The sequence below is a fragment of the Thermobia domestica genome, chromosome 16 (genome assembly GCF_964235325.1).
Source record: "Thermobia domestica chromosome 16, izTheDome1.hap1.1, whole genome shotgun sequence".
In the NCBI taxonomy this organism is placed as follows: domain Eukaryota; kingdom Metazoa; phylum Arthropoda; class Insecta; order Zygentoma; family Lepismatidae; genus Thermobia; species Thermobia domestica.
The window spans coordinates 952857-975580 of NC_137469.1; the positions used below are offsets into that span (position 1 = coordinate 952857).

Genomic DNA, 22724 nt, shown 5'->3' on the forward strand with positions numbered 1-22724 from the left:
ACACAGGCTAACTTCTTTCTAGTTCCATTTAAACCTCTAGTTTATAATTACACGCTCTTATTATTAACCACATAGGCTTTCATCAACTATCTAACTTACTGCATAATCTAACGCACACAATTACAAAGACGCTGCATTAACTTTTGTCACCATTTAATCTTCTTCTTCTTCTTCTTCTTCTTTTTAAAATAACGATATATTTAACTATATTCATTGCCTAAGAACAACCAAGTTTCATGTTAAGTGGTTGACTTATCTAAATCCTGGGCTAGTATCAATTTCAATAATACACTTGCCCACACCACTAATAACTATAATCTAATCTCTCAATACAAACAAAGAAAAAAATATAAATAAGAGCAAAATAATTTTCATTCGGACTGAAAAAAAACTATATACAATGAATTAATAAATATTAAGACAAATTATCAATAATGCGGCTCATTTGTTTACGGTATTTCATAATACAATAGAATAATTTCTTAGTTATAATCTGGGATAATTAGCTTTTATATACGAGGTATGTTCAAAAAGTATGGAACCTTATTTTCTCCCGCGTAAACCAATCAAGCGCGGGAGATTTTCTTCAGTGTAGATGTAGAGGGGACACTCATGAGCAGTCGTCAATTTTTTTCGCCCGCAGAAAGCGTCAGTCGCTGGCAGTCGGCATGTACTGAGCGGTCGTCGGATTTAAGTTTTTTTTTTTTTTTTTTTTTTTGTAAAATAACTGAAAAATTTGACTAGCGATATTGTATCAAATTTTGCCAAAAGCTCGGCGATACCCAAGCGGAAACCATTCAATCTGATCGGTACATTCAATTTTAAACGAGAATCTGGGCATGAGGAGAGTATCCGCGAAATTTGATTCAGGCTTTCGTCTCCAAACGCAACACTCTTGTGTGTTGTCAGGCTCTCTACTAACCTAACATGGCTCCACGCGACTTTTGGTTATTTCCCAAACTAAAAATGCCACTAAAAGGGACTGGATTTTGCCAAAAACGTGGCTATACTCAAGCGGAAACCATTCAATCGAATCGGTACATTCAATTTTGAACGAGAGGAGAGTGTCCACGAAATTTAATTCAGGCTTTTATCGCCAAACACAACACCCTTGTGTGTTGTCAGACCCGACATGTCTCTGTGTGACTTTTGGTTATTTCCCAAACTGCAAGTGCCACTAAAAGGGACCGAATTTGAGTCAAGAGAAGACATCATGCGGAATGACGACACGGTTGCTTACCGTTCCGAAAACTTACGTTCCAGAAATGTTTCCAACAATGTTGAGAGCGCTGGGAGAAATGTATGCATTACCAAGGAGACTACTTTGAAGGGAATTAGTATTTCGGATTTCCAAATCAATAAATGTATTGTTGTCAACCAAAGGTTCGATATTTTTTGAACATATCTCATATACAAAGGTAAAAAGTCAACTAAAAAACCATTTAAGAGGATTTTTAAGCATTTTTTTTTACTATACTAAGTAAACGAGAAAAGTTGATACTGACCTTACATCTCCAGGCATAATTACATCTGAAAACCCGAGTTTCTTTGTTAGAGAAATATTCTTAAAGAGCAGAGGATTTTCTTCCCTAACTTGTGGTAGCTCCCCATGGAGCATTCTTAGCGATACAACTATTCCTATAAAGATACGGGACAAGCATTAATCCACCAAATAAACGGAGAAACAAAATTAAAACACTTGTTAGCTATAAACACTACCTTCGGTAAAAGTAAAAATCAACGAAGCTGCCAAAGGAAATTACGATCCTAAAGAGGTGTGATGAATATTTGTAAATTTATATTTGAATAAAATGAGCATTAACATTTACGCATCAGTAACGAATGTAACTAACAAAATACAACGAAAACATTATAATTATACTTCATAAACTTGATATTGCAAATATAAATAAATACAACACATTACGACCTATCTCTGATACTGATTATTGCATTTCTTTCAAACTAATTCATATTTATAGATTTTGAAAAGGCGTTTGACAAGAATCAATCACAAAGTGTTATTACATAAGCTACGTAAAAATATTTTTTTTCTCCCTTGATCAAGTTCTTTTCATAATATTTAAATAACCGTAAACTAACTGTTATCTACAAAGAATATAAGTGAACAGAGCATATTGCATATGTTCCACAAGGCTCCAATCTAGGTCCGTTATTGTTCCTTTTTTATTCATTAACGATCTCCCTGATTATATATTATTAAGTGACAACTTTTTGCGGATGACCTCAAAATATACGGTTGGATAAAGACCATTCATAACTGTCTCAATTTACAACACGACATGGAAAATATTGCTAATTGGTATAATAATAATAATAATAATAATAATAATAATAATAATAATAATAATAATAATAATAATAATTATTATTATTATTATTATTATTATTATTATTATTATTATTATTATTATTATTATTATTATTATTATTATTATTTTCAGTCTGTATATATATTAGTGAATTAACTAAAATGTAATCCAAGATGAATCTTTATTTATTGATAAAAATATAATCACTTATATAATATCTTATAGAACACAAATAAGTAAGTGTGTTCTTCATTTATTTATTAATTAACAGAGTTTCCGATTTAGCAAAACTATATTATGTTTAAATTAACTTCAAAGTTCCTTCACTGCTAATGACAGCCAAAGATTAACTGCTTCTAAATATTTCGGATAACGATCCGGCATTTTGTTCTTACTTTGTAAGTGATTGCGTCCACGACATTGAAGAATCAAAGTCTTCAGAATGTAACATTGTTAATATTTGCCTGGTCAGGAATTCCATGTGATGCTGAAGCAAGAAAATAAGGCTCCCACATGACTGAATAAATTTTGATCTACTGACGAAAGACAGCAATATAGTTATCCGAAATATTTAGAAGCATTTAATCGTTTGGCTGTCATTGTGAATATGAAGGTTAGTAAGTGATAAATAAATGTTTCTTACGCTCTGTAAGTAATTCTATTAGCTTGAACGAGAAAAACGTTCAGAACCATTTTCCGGGATCCTGTTATATTTAGATGCAACTCTCTCTAGTTTTTTACAGTATCTGATGAAGCCAATGGCGAAAGTGTCAGACAATTATTATTGTAAAATAAAAGTTGCTTTATTCAGTGATTTGCTTTTCTTGTTCATGTTATTTAAAACAGCAAAGTTAATATGAACCAGTTAGTAATTCTGTTAGCTTAGTATAACTGTATATGTAGGATCTAGTAGATTGTTTAATAACTATCGACAAGTTATAAAAATGTAGAGTAAGCGGGGGCAAAAATCCGCAGTTTACTGTTTGAGTTGCGCTGGAGCCGAAATATATAATGGTAAAATAACGAATTTCTCATAGAAGTACAAGTGAACATTCCTCTATATTTTGAAGGTGCTAGAAAGCCTACTAATTTATTAATAAGATACACCAATTTGAAACAGGATGAACAAATTCGGACTTTTGCCCCAGTCAAGGGGGCAAAAGTCCTATCGTAATGGGACAAAAGTCCGCTGAAATACACGAAGTAGGAAATCGACATACAGGCATTTTTTATTGAATTATTTTGTTTTCTACAAGAATCTTAAGATAAACAAAGAGCATGCGAAGCATGAAGTGATTCTTCATATTAACAAAAAAGTTAGACTAAGCAAAAATATAAGTTTATCTCACTTGAGAAAAACTCAATAAACATACGAAGCATGAAGTTTTTGTTCGTATTACTTAAGAAAAGGTCAATAGACACACAACGCATAAAACTTTTCTTTTCATCAACAAAGTTAGAGTAAAAGAAGAAATTATTCCACTTATTAAGAAAACCACATAAACTTATGAAGTGAAATAATTACAAAACCAGGCTTGGGTCTAGGCAGTTGTCACATACGAACTGGCCTCCTCCATAAGCTGTACAATCATGATGCCACCATTCTTTGCACTAATTACACATTATCCAGTTCTCATCCGGTGGATCGACATATTTGCCTTTACACAATGGACATACATATTCCACTACTTTTAAAGTTGAACTTTCAGCGGATGCAAACAATTTCTTCCGTGAGGCTGACTTCTTAGAACCCTTCTTCTCTTTTTCTTCTCGAACAGTACGTAGCTCTTTTTGTAGTGTTTCTAATAGCAAAGGACAAATCTCTCTCAGCACCGATGAACCAAATGACTCCAAGAGCACTTTTCACACCTCAACAGATGGATTCAACACTGACGGTGCCATCGGTGCACTAATCAGTGTTGAGCGTGGCTTGCCCAAATTCGAAGATCAAACTCCATGCAGGCCTACATAGCTTTAGTTAAGCTAAAGAAAGCCTACGTAGCAAAAGAATTTAAATAGGTCTACTGTGAGAAACTGGAATTTAAATTTAAAAATAAAATTATTTACAAATTTGGGAGCTGGGGCAAAAGTCCGCGTTCGGATTCTTGCCCCGCAAAAAATCGGACTTTTGCCCCATTCGCAATTGTTTTAATTACAATGAAATGCTAACGTAATAACTGACACCGGGGAAAGGGAAGATAGTGTATATTGTTTTCAACAAGTGTTTTTATATTAAACAGCAATAAAATAAGTCGTGACTTCTCCCACGGACTGTAGTACTATTTTCCATAAAACAAAATATTACTTCAAAGTAAGACAAAATGTAATTTATCTCATTGTATTAACAAATTTCACCGCACACCTTTACTAACATGGACAGTACACCGCCGCCATTTAATCTTTCTGCAGCACAAGCAGTGTTGCACAACTCCAACAAAAAGTACCCTAAAATCCCAAAAAGGACTTTTGCCCCCGGACATTCTATTCTATATATAGGAATACATTCCACATCCCAAGGTATTTATTACAACCAGTGGCGTTACAATTTCAGAAATAAAGTTAGCAACCCCCCCCCCCCGAAATAAAATCGTAAATACGCCACTGGTTACAACTAATATTAACATACGTTTTTACTCTACAGAAACTTATGTTGAGTTTTACATAATAGTTATCTTGAATTTTATAACGATATATCACGCTTGTACAGTATATTACTGAAATATTCTTCTGAAAATGCCCTACAATATCCGTTAATTCTAGGAAGATACTATAAGCTGTCTTTGTCTATAAAGGACGTATTACTACTTTAGCTATAACTAGGAATATTATAACGGTTCTCAGTTAAATAAATTCTCTTTTCCTCTGCGAAAGTATAAATTTACAGAAATATTTATAATTTAACACGATGTGACGGTAGCAAGTGTGATACGACTAATACAGAAGTTAAATACACAGTTTGTATAAATAAATGCTACTTTTTATTTGCCCTTTTGAGTAAAAAAGTTTTACTGAACCAATAATAAAATTTGGCCTTATTTATCAAACATACTTTTACGGAAATGTTGGACACGTATATGTAGGCATCGGTGTTAGTTTTGAGATACAACAAATAATAATTTTGATGATGAAAAAAAGACTCCGTGCTCTAACTCCAAAATTAGTGCTGCCTGAACATAATACAAAATAACGTTTGACTTATACTGAGTAAGGACCTTTCCGTAAAGCTTGTTGAAGCGTTGGCCCTCCTTGTACACAACACAATGGTTAAATAGATGGCTTACCATAATTTGGTTGATTGGAAAGAGGATTATATTTGTTGGTTTGCTTTTTAATAAGAAATTCATGCAACTGGTGGAAGTCTTTTTCTTCACTTTGGTATACTTTAAAGGTAAATTCTTTCTCCTCAGCGTTTGAGTCTTTGTTTAGAAGCACTTCGTTAATATTCAGCACTGCACAGCCATGCGGTCGTTTGAACACTTGCGACGAAGACTTCTTGGACGATTCCGAATACAACATTCGACCCATTCGCATCACGTGCGCCACCAAATAGATATCACGATTCAGATCAGCATTTCCCAGATCCTACAACAAAATAAATATACATTAATTTAATATTAGGCTTTTCAGCAAGAAGTACATAGTATGAATTCAACTATATTGTATTCTGTCATTATTTGGTTGCTTCTAATCTGCAACTTTCTCTAATCTTATCATCTTCATTAGAGCACCCAAAAAGATGGTAGAATAATTCAAGAAATTTTCTGCACAGATTCTGAAAAATTCTAATATCATCCTTGCTTCATAGATTACCCGAAGTGCTGTCGAGATTAGCGGGTTAGTATAATGCTCAGGATGTAAAACACTAATCTCTCCGTGGAAATAAAACTAAATAACTTTCCATTCAAGAAATCTAAAGAATTGAATATTTTCTGTTTCCAAATATTAATTCATTTCACTGAGGTTTTTGAGTGAGGAACGTAGGGTAAGGGGAAATGCAAAAAAAAGAGAGAAAGAAAAGAAAACAAAAAGAAAGAAAAATCAAGTTTTAATTTTCACGTTCTGTACACTTTCATAAACCAAACTTCTTCACATAGTGTACACTGTGGCACTACAACTTTCTTTAGCCTCTTCACGGATATGGCATCAAATGATCCCACATATTTATTGGGAAAATACTCCGATTCTGAAGCACTTGTTTCTACTTACCTTCAGTTCGCACTCTTCTTCATGGAAAAAAAATTCGAATTATTTTCCCGATAAATATGTGGCACCATTTGATGCCATATCTGTGAAGAGGTTAAATTATGATTTAAAATTTTACCAAGTTAATTATGAAGTAATATCACATGCATTGTTTTGATTTGTTATTATCGATATGTGCCTGTTTTGTTTCTTCTCGATTTAAATTTAATTACACTACTCGCTGAGCAGAACAATTCTTTATTTCTTCTAAAAATTGATAATTGTGTTTGTAACAGTTTTGCCAACTATCTACATTGGCCTCATCCGATTATGCCAGAGAGTATTCGATGAAGCCAAAGTAGATAGTTGGCAAAACTGTTACAAACACAATTATCAATTGAAGCGCTTGAAGGATAAAAGTGGTGGGAAAATTGACTTTCATAACTTTGTCCGTTAACATACCATCTTCATCGTTTCTAAATATCTGCACTAGGTAGAGACCTGAACGGGCCGGGCTAGGGCCGATTTATTGCAATAATTATTGACTTTCGTTAAACGAAATTAGAATAAAGGCAATCGTTGAAGAAGTGTGCCCATGCAAAATGTTACAAAATGAAACTTTTAAAATGTATCGGGCCCGGGCCGGGCTTGGGTCAAGAATTTTAAAAAACTTATCGGGCCGGGCCGGGCTCGGGCCGAAAATCTTCAAAACTTTTCGGGCCCGGGCTGGGCCGAGCCTAGGCACATTCGGGCTGGATTGGGCTCGGGCCGAAAAATTCGGCCCGTGCAGGTCTCTAGCACTAGGACGAGGACTCACCAACTAATGTGTTAGGTAGCATGAGTAGTATATATAACACGTGCATGAACAGCCAGAATGCAACATTTCGAAAAAAAATGTAACATAACACCTTTATCCTCCAAGCGCTTCAATTTTTAGAAGAAATAAAGTATTGTTCTGCTCAGCGATAGTTTAAATCAAATCCATTTCTGAAGTGTGAACTCAAAAAGAGGAACTTTTATCTGAGGACATTAACTATTGAAACGGACTGTACATACAGCATTATCTCATACACCGTATTCTACTGAAAGTAAAAGAAAGAAAGAAACCACACAAGCCTTTCATGTTGTTGCACACTGAAATGAAGAAACTTTGTACACCGATAGAAGCGTAAACAGAAGACACAAACGTAGGTGTTAATGAAGAACTCACGAAGTGTTGTGTGTTTGAAAGTTGTATGCATCGCTTCCGATGTAGGTGATGGTCCCGTTACTTTCAAAGCATCTGGCAAACATCATTTATGCCACAAGGATGCATAGATCTAAAACCAAAATAAAACATCCCAATTGAATGCTTCTACGCCTGAGGCAACGTCTCAACAAACCACCATTTAGTAATAACACAAAATAGGCCTATATAAGAATTAGCGCTGCCCAAGAATTGCAATTGGATAATGTAAAAAGGATCAGAAATCAATGCACCACCAATAGTGTTCGAAAGGGGGGAAAAAAGCAAAGGCGGTATGTTTTATTACGATTTTGACTAGACATACCACCTTTCTAAATGTTGAAATACATTTGAGGTGAAGGTAAGTTGCCTAAAAGCAAGGGCGCCGATCCTGGGGGGACCAGGGGGCCTCCGCAAAGCTGATGTTGCCCCCCTATTGTATTTATGAATATACAATATTTGGCATAGTTTGAATGCAATTTGTCTTAAAATCCTCATATATATACCTTCTGCATCTTAATTCCCCCCCCCTCCCCGAAATTTACAGAGAAATCGGCGCCCTTACCTAAATGATTGCATTTCTATTTACATAATGACTCAAAAGCACGAGTGAGCTTCTCCGTAGTTACGGGGGTAGAAGCATGGAAAGATTTGTCCCCCTCAACTTTACAGGAAAATAAATTTCTTCTTATTTTGTATTATACAGAATTATACACGAAAATGTTCAAAAACCAAGTTTTTATATTAACAATTTTCAAACAATTTCTCGCGGGAAAACTCCCGGACACTCTCCTCGACTGAGAAGTATGCCAGACTCCCAGAAGGTCCACCCCACTCCACAGGAGACAGCCTCTAAATCTGCCCATGTTCAAATTTCGAGATTTGAATGTACCCAAAGTTCCCTTCGCACTTGCGGATATAGAGAAACCAGATCCACCAACAAAAATATAACACTAGTTAACAAAGGTTTTGTTACATAAAAGGAAATACCTGTTCTTAAAGGAACGTTTTGCGCTGAATTCGAATATGCACTCGGTTTTTCTCCATCACGTACGATTTTCCCGTAACAGAGGGATTTTCGGGAAAATCCCTCAAAAATTTCCCTTTTCGTTTATTTTACACCCCAAGATCTTGTCCCCTTGCATATACTAACATAGAAATTATACCTAAGTATACTTTGATTCATATTTAACAAACCCTCCAAGTTTCGTAATAATCGCTTTATTCTTTCTAGAGAAATAAATATGTTTGTATGTATACTGTGTGTACTGTTTATTGCACCTTATAGTAATGCTTTCAGATCTCTTAAGTTGAGGTAAAACGTTTTGCTTTATTACCACAGACACATATATAAAATATAATACAATATAATTTACAAGTGTGACAATTTACAATAAACAATAATACAAATGTATCAAAAGGTCATGAAAAGACAATCAAAACTATCACAATATATGAAACTTCCATTGGGTTACAAAAACGTACACTACTTCCTTCTTTTGTAAGAAATGTTGCATTCTCTAACAAGACCCCAACAATAGTCCCCCATCATTGAAGGATCCCATCGTCCCTGGTACCTTTTCTCCATTGCCATTATATCTTGGTGGAATCTTTCCCACTGTTCGTCGCTGAGAGCACCTAAGTTAGCAGGAAAGAAGCTGAGGTGGGAGTGCAAAAAGTGGATTTTTAAAGACATCCTACAACCCAACTCTTTGCATTTCTGTATCATGTCCTGTACGATTTCTGTGTAACTCTCAGCTTTGTTATTGCCCAGAAAGTTGCGCACAACACATTTAAATGCTGTCCAGGCAGCTAGCTCAGCACTGTTTAACTTGCTGTCAAAGCTATCATCAAGCATTAATTTCCTAATTTGGGGACCAATAAACACTCCCGCTGAAAGCTTAGCATCACTCAGGTTAGGGAACTTATCTCGCAAATACTTGAAACCTTCACCAGATGTGTCCATGGCTTTGACAAAGTTTTTCATAAGTCCTAACTTGATATGAAGTGGCGGTAGTAATATCTTATTAGGATCTACCAAAGGAGCGTATTTGACGTTGCATTCTCCAGGTACGTAATTCACTCTAGGTTCCCATTCCTTCACTTCATAATGTTTGTCATCAGCTCGGCTATCCTATAAACATAAAAAACATTGGTACTTCGTGTAACCGCACTGCAGTCCTAATAAAATACAAACTACCTTGAGATCACAACATATTTGCCAACAATGGTCCTTGTAATTTATAAGATTTAGCAAAGTTGACATGGTGTCATAGGATTCCTTAATCTTCACTGAGTGCGCAAGTGGTATAGAAGGTTTTTTTTATTTCCATTATGTAAAAGGACAGCTTTAAGGCTGACCTTTGACGCGTCGATAAATAACCTCCATTCTTCTGGAACGTAAGGAATTCCTAGCTCCGCCATCAACCCATTTATATCCGTACATACGCACACATTATCTTGCATTGAGAAATAGCTTGAAAATTGAACATGCCTTTTCCTGTACACTGATATGTTCGTTTCTGCATCTAATAATTTACAGAGAGCAATACAAGTGTGTTGTTGACTATTGTAAAAATTCATTTTTATGTCTGTGTTTGTAGTAATAAAGCAAATTGTTTTTACCCCAACTCAGGAGATCTGAAAGCATTACTATCAGATGCAATAAACAGTGCACACAGTATACATACAAATATATTTATTTCTCTAGCGATTTTTACGAAACTTTTAGGGTTTATTAAATATAAATCAAGGTATACTTAGGTATGATTTCTATGTTACTATATGTAAGGGGACAGGAGCTAGGGGAATAAAATATCTGAAAAAGGGAAATTTTTGAGGGAATTTCCCGAAAATCCCTCTGTTACGGGAAAACTGTACGTGATGGAGAGAAACCGAGTACATATTCGAATTCAGCGCAAAAAGTTCCTTTAAGATTAGGTGATTTTTCTCATGTAACAAACAAAAAGTTTAAATTTGTTAACTAGTGTAATAATAGGAATAATAGGAAAATATAACAATAACATAATATATAGGAAAATATAACAACAATGTTGGTGTTGGCAACTTAGAAATTATTTCTATATAAGAAATAAAATCCTTGACGTGTAAAGATATTCTACAAAAATTGAAATGAAATGAAATCTTTGAGTTTTACGTCCCGCGGTTATGCCGGTTAGGCTAAAGGAGACGAGGATGATGAGTAATGAATGAAATGGTGGAATGAAGAAAATGGGAGGAAACGGGAGAACCCCGAGAAAATTACGCACACGGTGTTTGTCCACCACAAAGTTCACTTGGCGGGGGCTGGGATCAAACCAGTGACCCCAAGCACCAGAGGTAAACGCTCTACCACTGAGCCACCGCGGCTCCTAGTTATTCCTCAATTACTGTATAAAAATAGATTTATTAAATGTATATTAGCATCCACTTTCCAGTGATGGTATGTCTTGATCACTGAAAAGTCATGAAAAGCCAGAGGCGGTATGGCATACCACCGCATACCGTCTCATTTCGACCACTGATCATGAGGGCTACATCCACGTATCGGATGCTCCTACAGTGATGCAATCAAAATTTAAAAAAAAAAAAAGTGAATTACCTCAGCTCGTAAAGATATTGTGATCGACGTACTTCTACCAGTAGGGGTGCTATCTATTATTCAAATTTGTTATTAATCCGTTTAAAATTTAACGATTATATTAATCCGTTAAAAAATGTGTAATTTAATTAACTAATTTTTGCAGGAGTCAATTTTAAATTGATAACCGTTAAAAAATCGTAATGATTAAAAACAATATTGGGTGCTTTTTTCGAAAACGATCTGAAATGTAGAGCCTATACTATGCGAAAATTCTTATGTAGGTTGCTTCAAAAACTTCATTACAGAAGTGGATCAATGCAGGCTCTTTCCAGTGGTCTTATTCTAATTTTACAGGACACGTAAGTTTGGCCCTGGACTGTACAACTCGTGTTGTGGTTGCCGATCGTTTTTTGTTTTCAATGTGTGATGTGGACCTTCCTCTTCCGTCAGCAGTAACCAGTTCACCTGTGAGTATCGTAGTGTAAAAGTGAAATGGGCGGTAAAATGGGCGACTTGAGAGACTTCCAAAGAGGAATGATCGTTGGTGCCCGTCTGGTTGGAGCTTCAGTGGCAACAGTGGCGAACATCGAAAGGCACGTGTCCAATGTCACGAGAGCATACACAATTCATAGGCAAACGACGTCTGCAAAGCACAACAGTGGTCGAAAGACAATCCTGTCAGATAGAGACCGGAGGGCTTTGAAACGGATTGTAGCAACTAAAAAGAAGACCATTGCACCGAAAATTATGTCTGAACTTAATTCCGACCTACAGAACCCGGCTTCATCGAAAACAGTGCGACGAGAACTTCATAAAATGAAAATTCATTGCAGGGGCACCATCACCAAATCCCTGGTCACAGCAGTAAATACGAAGAGGCGTATCTAGTGGTGCAAGGACTACAAGGCGTGGACTCATGAGCAGTGGAAACACGTAATGTGGTCCGACGAATCGACCTTCAGCTTGTTTCCAACAACCGGTCGTGTTTACGTATGGAGAACACCGTCGCAAGCCTATGATACAGACTGTCTGCTACCAACTGTAAAGCATGGGGGTGGTTCAGATACAGTATGGGCAGTGATACCGTGGTTTTCTGCAGGTTCCATCATAGCCCTGCATGGAATGATGAATGCTAAGGCGTATGAGGCCATTTGGGGAGACCAGGTTCTACCCATGGCCCAAATATTGTTCCCTGATGGAGATGGCATATTGAGCCATTGAGGTCTGAGTTAGAAAGGCGAGTTCGGTCTCATTACCCTCCACCAGCATCCCTTAAGGAACTGGAGCCTGTTTTGAAGGAACAATGGTACAAGATTCCACACACCACGATTCAGGAGCTGTATACGTCCATTCCATGTCGGATCCAAGCTGTTTTGGACGCAAAAGGAGGCCCCACACCATACTAGATATGATTTTCACACTTTTGCAAACGTTTTAGATTTTTTTTTGTCCAACACCTATATATATATATATATATATATATATATATATATATATATATATATATATATATATATATATATATATATATATATATATATATATATAGGGTATTTCAAAACAACACCGACAACGTTTGGGAGGTGATTCCTGACACCAAGATAACATAAACAGTATAGACCATCCTGGGTGCACAAATGCTTCTCTTCTGAGTTATAATCTTCCGGAAACATGAAAAAATGAACTTTAAATGTAAATAGCTCCTAAACTATGGGAATTACCGTAGTAGGGTCAAGACTGCACTTAGGAACTATTATGTGTCCTATCCAAATATCTATTTCAGACTCCTGAGGTTCTTCGGTAACAATTTCCATAGAGGTAGTTGTTGAATACTTCAAATTATGTGTCCGTAGCCAAACTCCCTCCAAAAATTATCGCGTGAGTACCTTAGGATTCTGAAACATGGATTTTTGGAAGGCTCACATATTATTTCTAAGTGGTCTTGACCCGACCCGGAGCTATCGACCTTTAAAATTTATTATTATTATTATTATTATTATTATTATTATTATTATTTTTTCATGTTTTCGGCAGCCTATAACTCCGAAAGAAGCATTTGTGCACCCAGATTGGTCTATACCTTTTGTCCTATCTTGGTGTCAGGAATCACCTCCCAAACGTTGTCGGTGTTGTTTTGACAATATATGTGTGTTTGTTTGTTTGTTTACGTGGGATGTGTTTTTGTATCTACTTCTTGGACGAAAATGCTCAGAACGCGGGGTCCAGGGAGGCAATCGTCCCCCCCCCCCCAGAAGAAACTTTCTTATTCCTTATATAGAAAAAAATCCATCTCGGAGTTCGGAGCTCTTAAAAGTAGCTGTAAGTAGCAGTATTATAACCCAACGCCCCCCCACCAGAAGTCTGTCCTGATCCGACCCTGGCGGTATCCCTAAACTCTTCTAACTACGAAAAATGCTCGATTTTTTAAAAAAATTTCTTAAGTAACAGGGATTAGCCAACTCATTCCTAAAAATGAATGTTGTCCACCTCCCTTGGAAAAATAAAATTAACATTATAAGATACATATATACTTATGGACTAGCTGAGCAACCCTCCGAGCTTTTAAAAGCAAGATATATCTTTAATAACTGTAAGTAGCGAAGATAAAATTTAATAACTTGCCATTACAGTACATTTTAGTGTACACTGAAATTATTAAGTTGAGGAGCTTATTTAGGGTCTGATCATCCTTAATTTACCTTATCTACACAATACCTAATCTCTTCAATGGAAGTTAACCTCTTCCTATAACAAAACCTGTGCCATCTATTAAGCATATAAAAAAAATATTACATATCAATTCTATTGGAATCATTTCACATTGACACTAACAGAATCTCTCTTTGTCAGTGGCGGATTGGGACATAAAGAGCCCAGGCAGGGATTACGATTAATCATGGGGCCATCTCTCTCCATATCGTCGGCCACCTGCCCTGACTTACGACGACGGTGGCCGAAAGATGACGCCCGGGGACTCAGGTGGCTTCGCATGCAAACAATGAATTTGAGTACTTTCACTTTTAGTATAAATGTCTGTGCTCTGAAGATATTTCTTTCAGTTAGTGTCTGAGAAAGACAACGTTAAGTTGTCGAAACCGTTACACTGTAATTTAGTTTTCATTAAATAAGTGTATATATACTCTGGTCAGAAGTGTTCCAGTTATTCCATTTAGGAAACTGTAGGCCTACTTCGGAAGATCGAAAATCCAATAGATTTTTAGAATAGTTACAGCAAAATTTCAGACTAGATTTGAAATGTCGCTTATACGTGCCCAACCTGGAAACCACATGGGCGCCCTTGCAAGTGGCCATGGCCGTGCCCAAGGGGCCTCATCAACGATGAAGGGGGCCTGAGACTAAAGGGGCCCAGGCGGAAATCCACGCCTTCTCACCCGAGCCAGTCCGCCCCTGTTCAGATCATTATCTATCCATTATGCCTAGTAATTTAGCTTCATCAACCATGTAAGATTTCCAGCAAATGTCAGAGTGGAACGAGAACTATTCTCTAAACTTTACATACAGAGACTAAACAATATTTATTTTTAATTTGTTACAGCTAAGCCAAACCTTCAGTCGTTAAAGAACTAAACACATATTTTCATTTAACTCATTTTACACAGTGAGTAAATAATAAAACACTGGCTGACGATATTCAGTGTCAACATAATACCTACTCGTATTAAAAGAACCCCCTTCGTCCCCCCCTGCAAGAATTTCTACGTTTAACATTGTTGAATGTATAAAAGAAGATCTACTTACCGTAAAAATTGTGCAATTACTGTGGAGCTTCTCTACGTAATTTGAAAAGCCCTCCTTTGATATCCTGACTAGAAATCGTTCACTGAAAAATAAAAAATTCATTCGATTAGGTGTTTGGTCACCTTTCAGCTGTTTATAAGCAATCCGTACTAACTTACTCTCAACACAATAAACTTCACGTACGCCAATATCAAATCTGTTAAAAACAAAATTAAACTCATGCATAAATACAATATTTATCTCCCATCATGGGCGTCGACTACGTGGGTGCACCAGGGCTTCAGCACCCACAAGATTTTTAGTTTGATAGAAACAAAATAACATAAATATTTCTCACTTGTCATTATCAAAAAATAAGCAATTAAAACATTAAGATAGAAGTAAAACTTTCTAACTTCTAAAATATAATTGTTTGTTTCAAATGTATTTGTGCAAAGGCAACCAAGCAACACTCCCCCTTCCTCGCCTGTCTCTGGCCTAGTCAAACACAGTCCCCACAATAAAAAAAGAAAATGGACCTATATTGTGAATAGAATCGAACACAGCCCTTTAGGGACAGCGCTTATAAAAGATTTTAACTAAAAGGAAATCAATCAAAAAATATCGAGACACCCATGAAAACACATAACACATTCCACCATTCATATGCACCCACATAAATTTTGGAAAGTCGGCGCCGTTGTCTACCATAATATTCTATTTTCAAGAAGTATATATATAGAGAGAGACGAATATATACAGGGATTTATTTGTAACCAGGGAAGCCTGGGAATTTCCCCCCTTCTAAGTTTTGACTTCCCTGTCTCTACGTTTAATTCAGTCTTCCCAGCCTGGGAAAACATTTTCCCCCTTTCTGAGACTATACAATGTTTTAAAATACAATAATTCAACTTCATGTTTTAGTAGTAGCCGAAGAAAACAATCTTGCAGCTGATACACTGCTTATCATTCTTAATCTGAGTAACAGTAATGAAAAACAACGTTTCCATGAGCAGTTACTGCAGTTCTGAATTGATTGCATCTTCGCTGACAAGCAAGTTAAAAAGAACAGAAGGAAATGGATATTAGACTATATTTTAATAGTAAAAAAAGCTCCTGATGATGAAAAGTGAAGTAATTCCGGCACACAAAGTAAGAGGATTTCCTCTGAAGATAGTGCAACGTCCGAAACTACATTACAGGCATCTTATCAGAAAGATGAAAATGATTTGGGGCCTAGTGTTAATAATCGTGAGGTTTTTCTGGTTCCAGTGGCTTGTTCCCTTCTATATGTGATCAAGAAAAATTTGCGAGCTTGTAAGTTAAACGACCGTGGCTAGGTACTAAACAAAATACTGATGACATTCACGTACTATATGTGCATTCGTTCGTGAGCTCGGTATTCATCCAGAAAGAAGACTAGATGTGCAAAGTGTATGGTGCAAAAAAACAAGAAAATGTAGTGCAAAAACATCAAAGAAACTTCATAAAATCTGTAACCACGGAAAATCTATTGCACACAACAAAGTGAACAAAGGGATAGGGAAAAAATAAAGGTTTTAATGTCAAATGCAGAAGACAGGTGGAAAACTGTGAATGAAATTCGAGTTTAAAAGACTGCTATGATATTTAGAATTGCCTATGTTATTGCCCAAAATCGTCTGTCGTTTACTAAACACCCACATCTTATCAAATTGCAAGAAATAAATGGAATGGACCTCGAACACGTTCTCTGCTCCAATATTACGTGTGTAAATATTATTGACTTTGTAGCTACAGAAATGAACAAAAAACTGGCCGAGTATCTTGCGATTAACCCTTTGCGCTAATGATGGACACATCTGTGTCTCACAAATCTGTTCTCTTTGTGTATATCTGTACTGTAGTTAATCAGCTGTATAGCAATATATTTTTAGGTTTTCTCGAGTTACAGGCAACGACAGGCAGAGAGGCGCGATTCCGTGATTAAAATATGTGAAAGTCAGTGGCGGCTTTTGCGGATAATCACGGGCCTATCCAAAAATTTTTAAAAATATATAAACCCTAAAAGATACAACATAAAGCAAATATATTTTCCACTATTTATATTAATGGTAGATGACAAATATTATCAACCACTACTGTAAAAGTAATTTCCTACTGTAATTAATCAATCAAATGTGTGTATGTATCCACAAGCCTACCCAAAATTAAAATTCTAATGTCGCCCCTGGTGAAAGTATGAATCTTTCCAAAACGGTATTACGGGGAAGACATAGAAATTTGTACTGCTGGTGCAAGTAACGTGCAAGACGAAATAAATGGTGGCGTGTCTTTACTGCAGCGATAATTAGACATCAATTTATTCTTATTAATATGATTTCAGATATGGTTCATTTTCAAAACCTTGTGGAGCGATTATACAGTATTTACTTAATGTCACCTGAAGAACGGGCGAGAAATCCAATTAATATCAGAAGAATAGGTATTCGCTTCTATAATTTTGCGAAAGTTTTTGATATACGGTGGTTAGGCTTTCCTTACCTTTCAGTAGATGCATGGTGGAAGTCCTAGCCTGCGCTAATGGGATAATTTCGAGAAGTGTCTACAAATTTGCAGAGAAACTTTCAGCAGCGTGCAATATTTTCGGGCCTGTACGTAAAACTCACTAAGGAGAATTTTGTTTATGAAATATTCATGATCCGAGATGCACTTGAACCTCTACATATCCTTAGCCTGTTTCTACAAGAAAGGTCAGCATTCTTTGTACAGGCAATAAGCAAAATTCAAACAACTGTAAGTGTTCTGGAAGCGTTGAAAGAAAAAGACGGCATGTCCATGGAAGAATTACAACGTCAGTTTGAAGAAACTGGTCAGTTTTGTGGAATCCCACTTACAAAACCCTCAGACAGTTCTCTAGAGAAACACCAGAAAATAAGATTGCAATTCTTTCAGGGTCTAACAGATAACATACGGTCTCGCTTGCCTAACGAAACGTTCAGTGGAGTAGAGGTTTTGCTACAATCCAATTGGTCAGAAAAAATGTCTGCAAGAATGTTATTCAGCGACAAAGAAATAACGCAAATTTTAAAAAATCCTCTGACGATTCAGCCAAAATTCTGCAGGAATTTCTAGAGCATAAGACGAAACCTTCTAATATTGGGTCAAATCTACAAAATCTTAACATGAGAATCAGTGTTTTTTCAGTTTCTTCTACAGTGTGTGAGAAAGGCTTTTCCAGCTTAAACTTACAGCATACTGACGCTAAAAAACCGTTTATCTGTAAAACCCTTCGAATCTCTTCTCTTCTTAAACGTTTATAGACCAGACATGACTTCTTTCAATGCATAAAAGTATCCCATCATATGGATAAAAACTGGACATCATGTTATTGACAAACCAACTGGGGAAAAGACGGTATCTGATGTAAACCCTCATATTGATGCACTATTCTAAAGTGAAGTACGGTGTTCAAGTGTTGTTAATTTCTAAAGACAGTGTTAGATAACATGCCGTACGTCATGCTTCAGCTTAACCAAGGTGAAATCGGCACTCAATCCTTCCTTGTGATTTTGTTGTAAAAACTGTAAATATTGTACAAGGGGTATTTCAGATTCGAGAGTAAAAATGAAAGAAAAGGTAAAGATTTCTTCTAGGTAGCATCATATTGGTAATTGTTCGTGATTCTTCAGAGACCAGATTACAGTCTTTGTTCAATTCTAGATTCGTTTTACTACCAGTATATTTTTTGGGGGCAAAAGTTTACTTTCAGCAGAACAGTGATAAGTGCTTACGCCCCTGAATCTAATTTTATTAAGTAAAAGGGACAAAATGATACTAAAACATATTTATGATATGAGGAATAACATTTAGTACCTTATTTCTCTTTCTATTTAATAAAATTAGGTTCAAATGTATGTGCACTTACCAGTCTGCCCAAAGTAAACTCTTACATTTTGTTGTATTCATTGTTCGGGCAAGGAATTTGGTCTTCAAAGACCACATTAGAATAAACTAAAGAATTACTTGTCATAACAAGTGCCACACTCCTACGTAAAACGGTTTTGTTAAAGGTTGCAATGTAACTATAGGGCTTTTACTGGATGCTGCACACTTGTCCTCAGCAGTAGGACGAAAAGTAGCAAGGTACCGTAAGTAAGGCATGTAATACCAAATCTAACGCATGTAATCTATCTAACCAAATTTTATCTAACGTATCTACCCGTTTTTATCATAAAATTGTTTTTTAAAAAAACGGGAAGAAATTATGAAATTGGGGACGGTAAAAATATGTAATTACTCCAAGACTGTACTAGTTCTTGGAGTAATTACATATTTTTCTTGTAAAAGAAAAGTTTCTTATTTTATTTTATATGTACCCGGTCTTATTTTATTTTATATGTACCCGGTTGCTCTCGAAATTTACCAGCTTTTTCCACTGAAATAAACATGTGTCAATAACAAATCTATTTAGCATTTGAAAACTAATTCGAGCTATACTATCCACATAGATGCTGAGGAACAAGCAAAAATATTTTGGGTCCCGGTTTTGTCCGACTTTCTCCTTGTCCTTATATATATATATATATATATATATATATATATATATATATATATATATATATATATATATATATATAAGCCTTGTCCTGAAAAAAATATTAGATTAAGTACTTGACCCCCCCCCTTCTCTTCTTGATGAAATTCTACGTGCACCACTGGATATGAGGTTCAAATATTACAGAAAAAATGTCAACAAATATGTGATTATATAATCTTATATCCGTATTTACCTTGAGTATTTTATTTAGCACAAAGAATTCAAATTATTCTAGAAACGGATGTTGCCTACATCCTCCAACTATTTCTTCAATTTGAATTTCTTAATATTGATTCTGTAAAAAATGAATTGATTACGTACTAATTAACAGTGTGATTTTAAACGAATACAATGAACTATGTAATGACTGAAAAGTTAACTATTTTGAAGCCGAAAGGAAGGTTAATCCAGCTTCGGAAAGCCGTATACAAGAATCATTACGTAAGGTTTCTTCTCTTGCAGTGCCGTGCCGTGAAAAATCAGCGCCCGGGGCGAGAGTATACGACGGCGCCCCCACACATATATTCCAAGTAAATTTTCCTATCTTTTTTCACTTTTTCTCCCGATTTTTTCGTCCCCTTCCTTCGGCGCCCGGGGCCGTCGCCCCGCTCCCCCCCTCTCCCTCGCGGCACGGCTCTGTTCTCTTCGTTCCCTTCGATAAAATTTAAATCCTTACCTATGGCTTAAGGTTCAACGCAGCATTTACAAGAGCTCTCCAGTCGCTTCTGTCCTTAGCCAAATGGATTCAGTTTTTACTTTGTGTTTCTATTTCTCAGAGATCCATCTTAATATTCAATGGTCTTTTCCTAATTTGGTTCCGTTTCAAATTTTGAAAGCGTTCCTACTCTTTCGTTCTGTCTATAAGATATGCCCACCTGAGTTTCCTAGACTTAAATGACCCTAACACTATTAGGTAAATTGTAAGAATTATGCAGTTCCTTGTTACCAATTATTCTAAATTATGCGATTCCCCATTCCCGTCCATCTTGGGCTCGAATACCTCAGGATTTTGTTTTCATATACTTTCAGTCTGCTTCCTTCCCTCAAAGTAAGTGGCCACTTCCCAACTATAAGTGAAACTGGCATATTTATCGTTTTCCATAATTTTTCGACAGAATTTACAAAAACAAAATAGTTTGGCCTGAATAATAGCATGAATTCCCTGTTTTCACTTGACATTTCCTTCCAGACTTAAACAAACATATAGAAAAAAGAAAGAAAAGAAAAACGTATAGAGTGTAATGTTTCGATACAATAGAAGTAACTTCATCAGACAAAGAATTCATCTAAAAATGTGTACACGAATCATAATAGCCTAGTTTACGCTTCAAATCTATTACAGCCACTAGTAATACAACATAATTACATTTTTTTTTTTTTTTTACATTAGATGCACTTATACATATTGATGAACTTATTCCAAAAGTGGGAGAGAACTTTCGTTTCAACTATCCATCAAAATATAGGGTGTTTCGAAACAACACCGACAACATTTGAGAGGTGATTCCTGACTCCAAGATAAGACAAAAAGTACAGACCAACTTGGGTGCAGAAATCCGTCATTTCGGATTTATAGGCTGCCGAAAACATGAAAAAATGAACTTCAAAGGTTCATAGCTCCCAATACTATGGGACCTACCGTAATAGGGGCAATACTTCACTTAGGAACTAATATGTACGCTATCCAGAAATACATCTTTCAGAATAATGCGGTACTCACGCAACAATTTTTATAGAGAGTTTGGATACGGGTATATATAATTTGAAGTACTCACCATGGATACGGACATATATAATTTGAAGTACTCACCAACTACCTCTATAAAAATTGTTGCAGAAGTACTACATGATTCTGAAATATGAATTTTTGCATAGAGCACATGCTAGTTTCTAAATAAAGTCTTGACCCGACTATGGTAGGTCCCATAGTTCTGGAGCTATGGGCCTTTAAAGTTCATTTTTTCGTGTTTTCGGCAGATAACTCCGAAATGACGGATTTCTGCGGCCAGGTTGGTATATACTTTTTACCTTATCTTAGTGTTAGGAATCACCTCCCAAACGTTGGCGGTGTTGTTTTGAAGCACCCTGTATAAGTAATATTAGCTACGTAAGAATTACACAGAAAACTCAACATGAATGTTAAACAACGTATAAAATGTTGCTCTAGAAACATGCTACCCTTAATACTTTACAATATGCAACGCAATACAGTGTCCTACCTTATATATTTGTTTTTTTTAGTATCATACAAGGAAAAATAAATTTCCGTGTCTTCCCCAATGTGATGCCCAAAGTCCCTCATACAGAAGTAGAGATGATGAGTTAATATCTTTTTTGATTCCTTCCGCTTAAAAGTTCCTCTCGCCTGCAAACACAGAATAAAACACTTAAATATTAAATAACATTTATTTGCAGCAAGGAATAAAAATAGTGGTAGGTCCTATAATTCGTGTTTATATCTATTAGTCGGTACAAATCCTTCTTTCTACTAAATTTGAAGTAGATTTAAACAAGCTCACATGGTAATAAAACTCTTAACTACGTATTAAGACACATGAGGCCTTATTCAGGGTCGTTCTTACGCGTGGTTATTAGCATACTAAAGAACTGGATTAACACATGTTTCCTGCAGTAGTCAGGTCTTTAGTATGAAGCTAACGTCAAAACGACTCTGCATAAGGCCCATTAACTCTAAAAGGCTTAATAAAAAATCTACTACAGGTCCATATACCATATCCTATTTTGGAGTAACCCAACTGAAAGCAAATATATACTTATGAAACAAATACAGCCCATCCGTACCATTGCAAACTTACATTACACAACAAGCTGCAAATCTTACTTCCCTTCTATTTACATATATGAAGCATTCGTTTTCAGTCTAACACAAAATGAAGATGAGGTAAAAGACCATTACACTACTGGAGATCACAACAAAAATTGTTCCTTTACTACATTATCACTTGCACAACAGGACCCCAGTCATATGGCAAACAAAATGATTTGACCAATCACATAAAATTGTAGAAAAAAAATTAAACAAAACTTAAAAAACGTATCTAATAAAGAAAGAATTTCATAGTG

At 35.9% G+C, this 22724-nt stretch overlaps 1 protein-coding gene across 4 annotated transcripts in view; it reads right to left on the reverse strand.

The window, feature by feature from the left end:
- Positions 1-22724, reverse strand: part of spg (dedicator of cytokinesis spg) — a 499880-nt gene that overhangs the window by 117761 nt on the left and 359395 nt on the right. For all 4 annotated transcript variants that reach the window (XM_081742033.1, XM_081742031.1, XM_081742032.1 and 1 more), the window contains exons 9-12: positions 21860-22005; positions 15083-15164; positions 5615-5915; positions 1506-1638 (exon numbers count right to left, since the gene is read on the reverse strand). In XM_081742033.1, coding sequence (XP_081598159.1) covers positions 1506-1638; positions 5615-5915; positions 15083-15164; positions 21860-22005 — 662 coding nt within the window. The remainder of the gene's footprint in view (positions 1-1505; positions 1639-5614; positions 5916-15082; positions 15165-21859; positions 22006-22724) is intronic.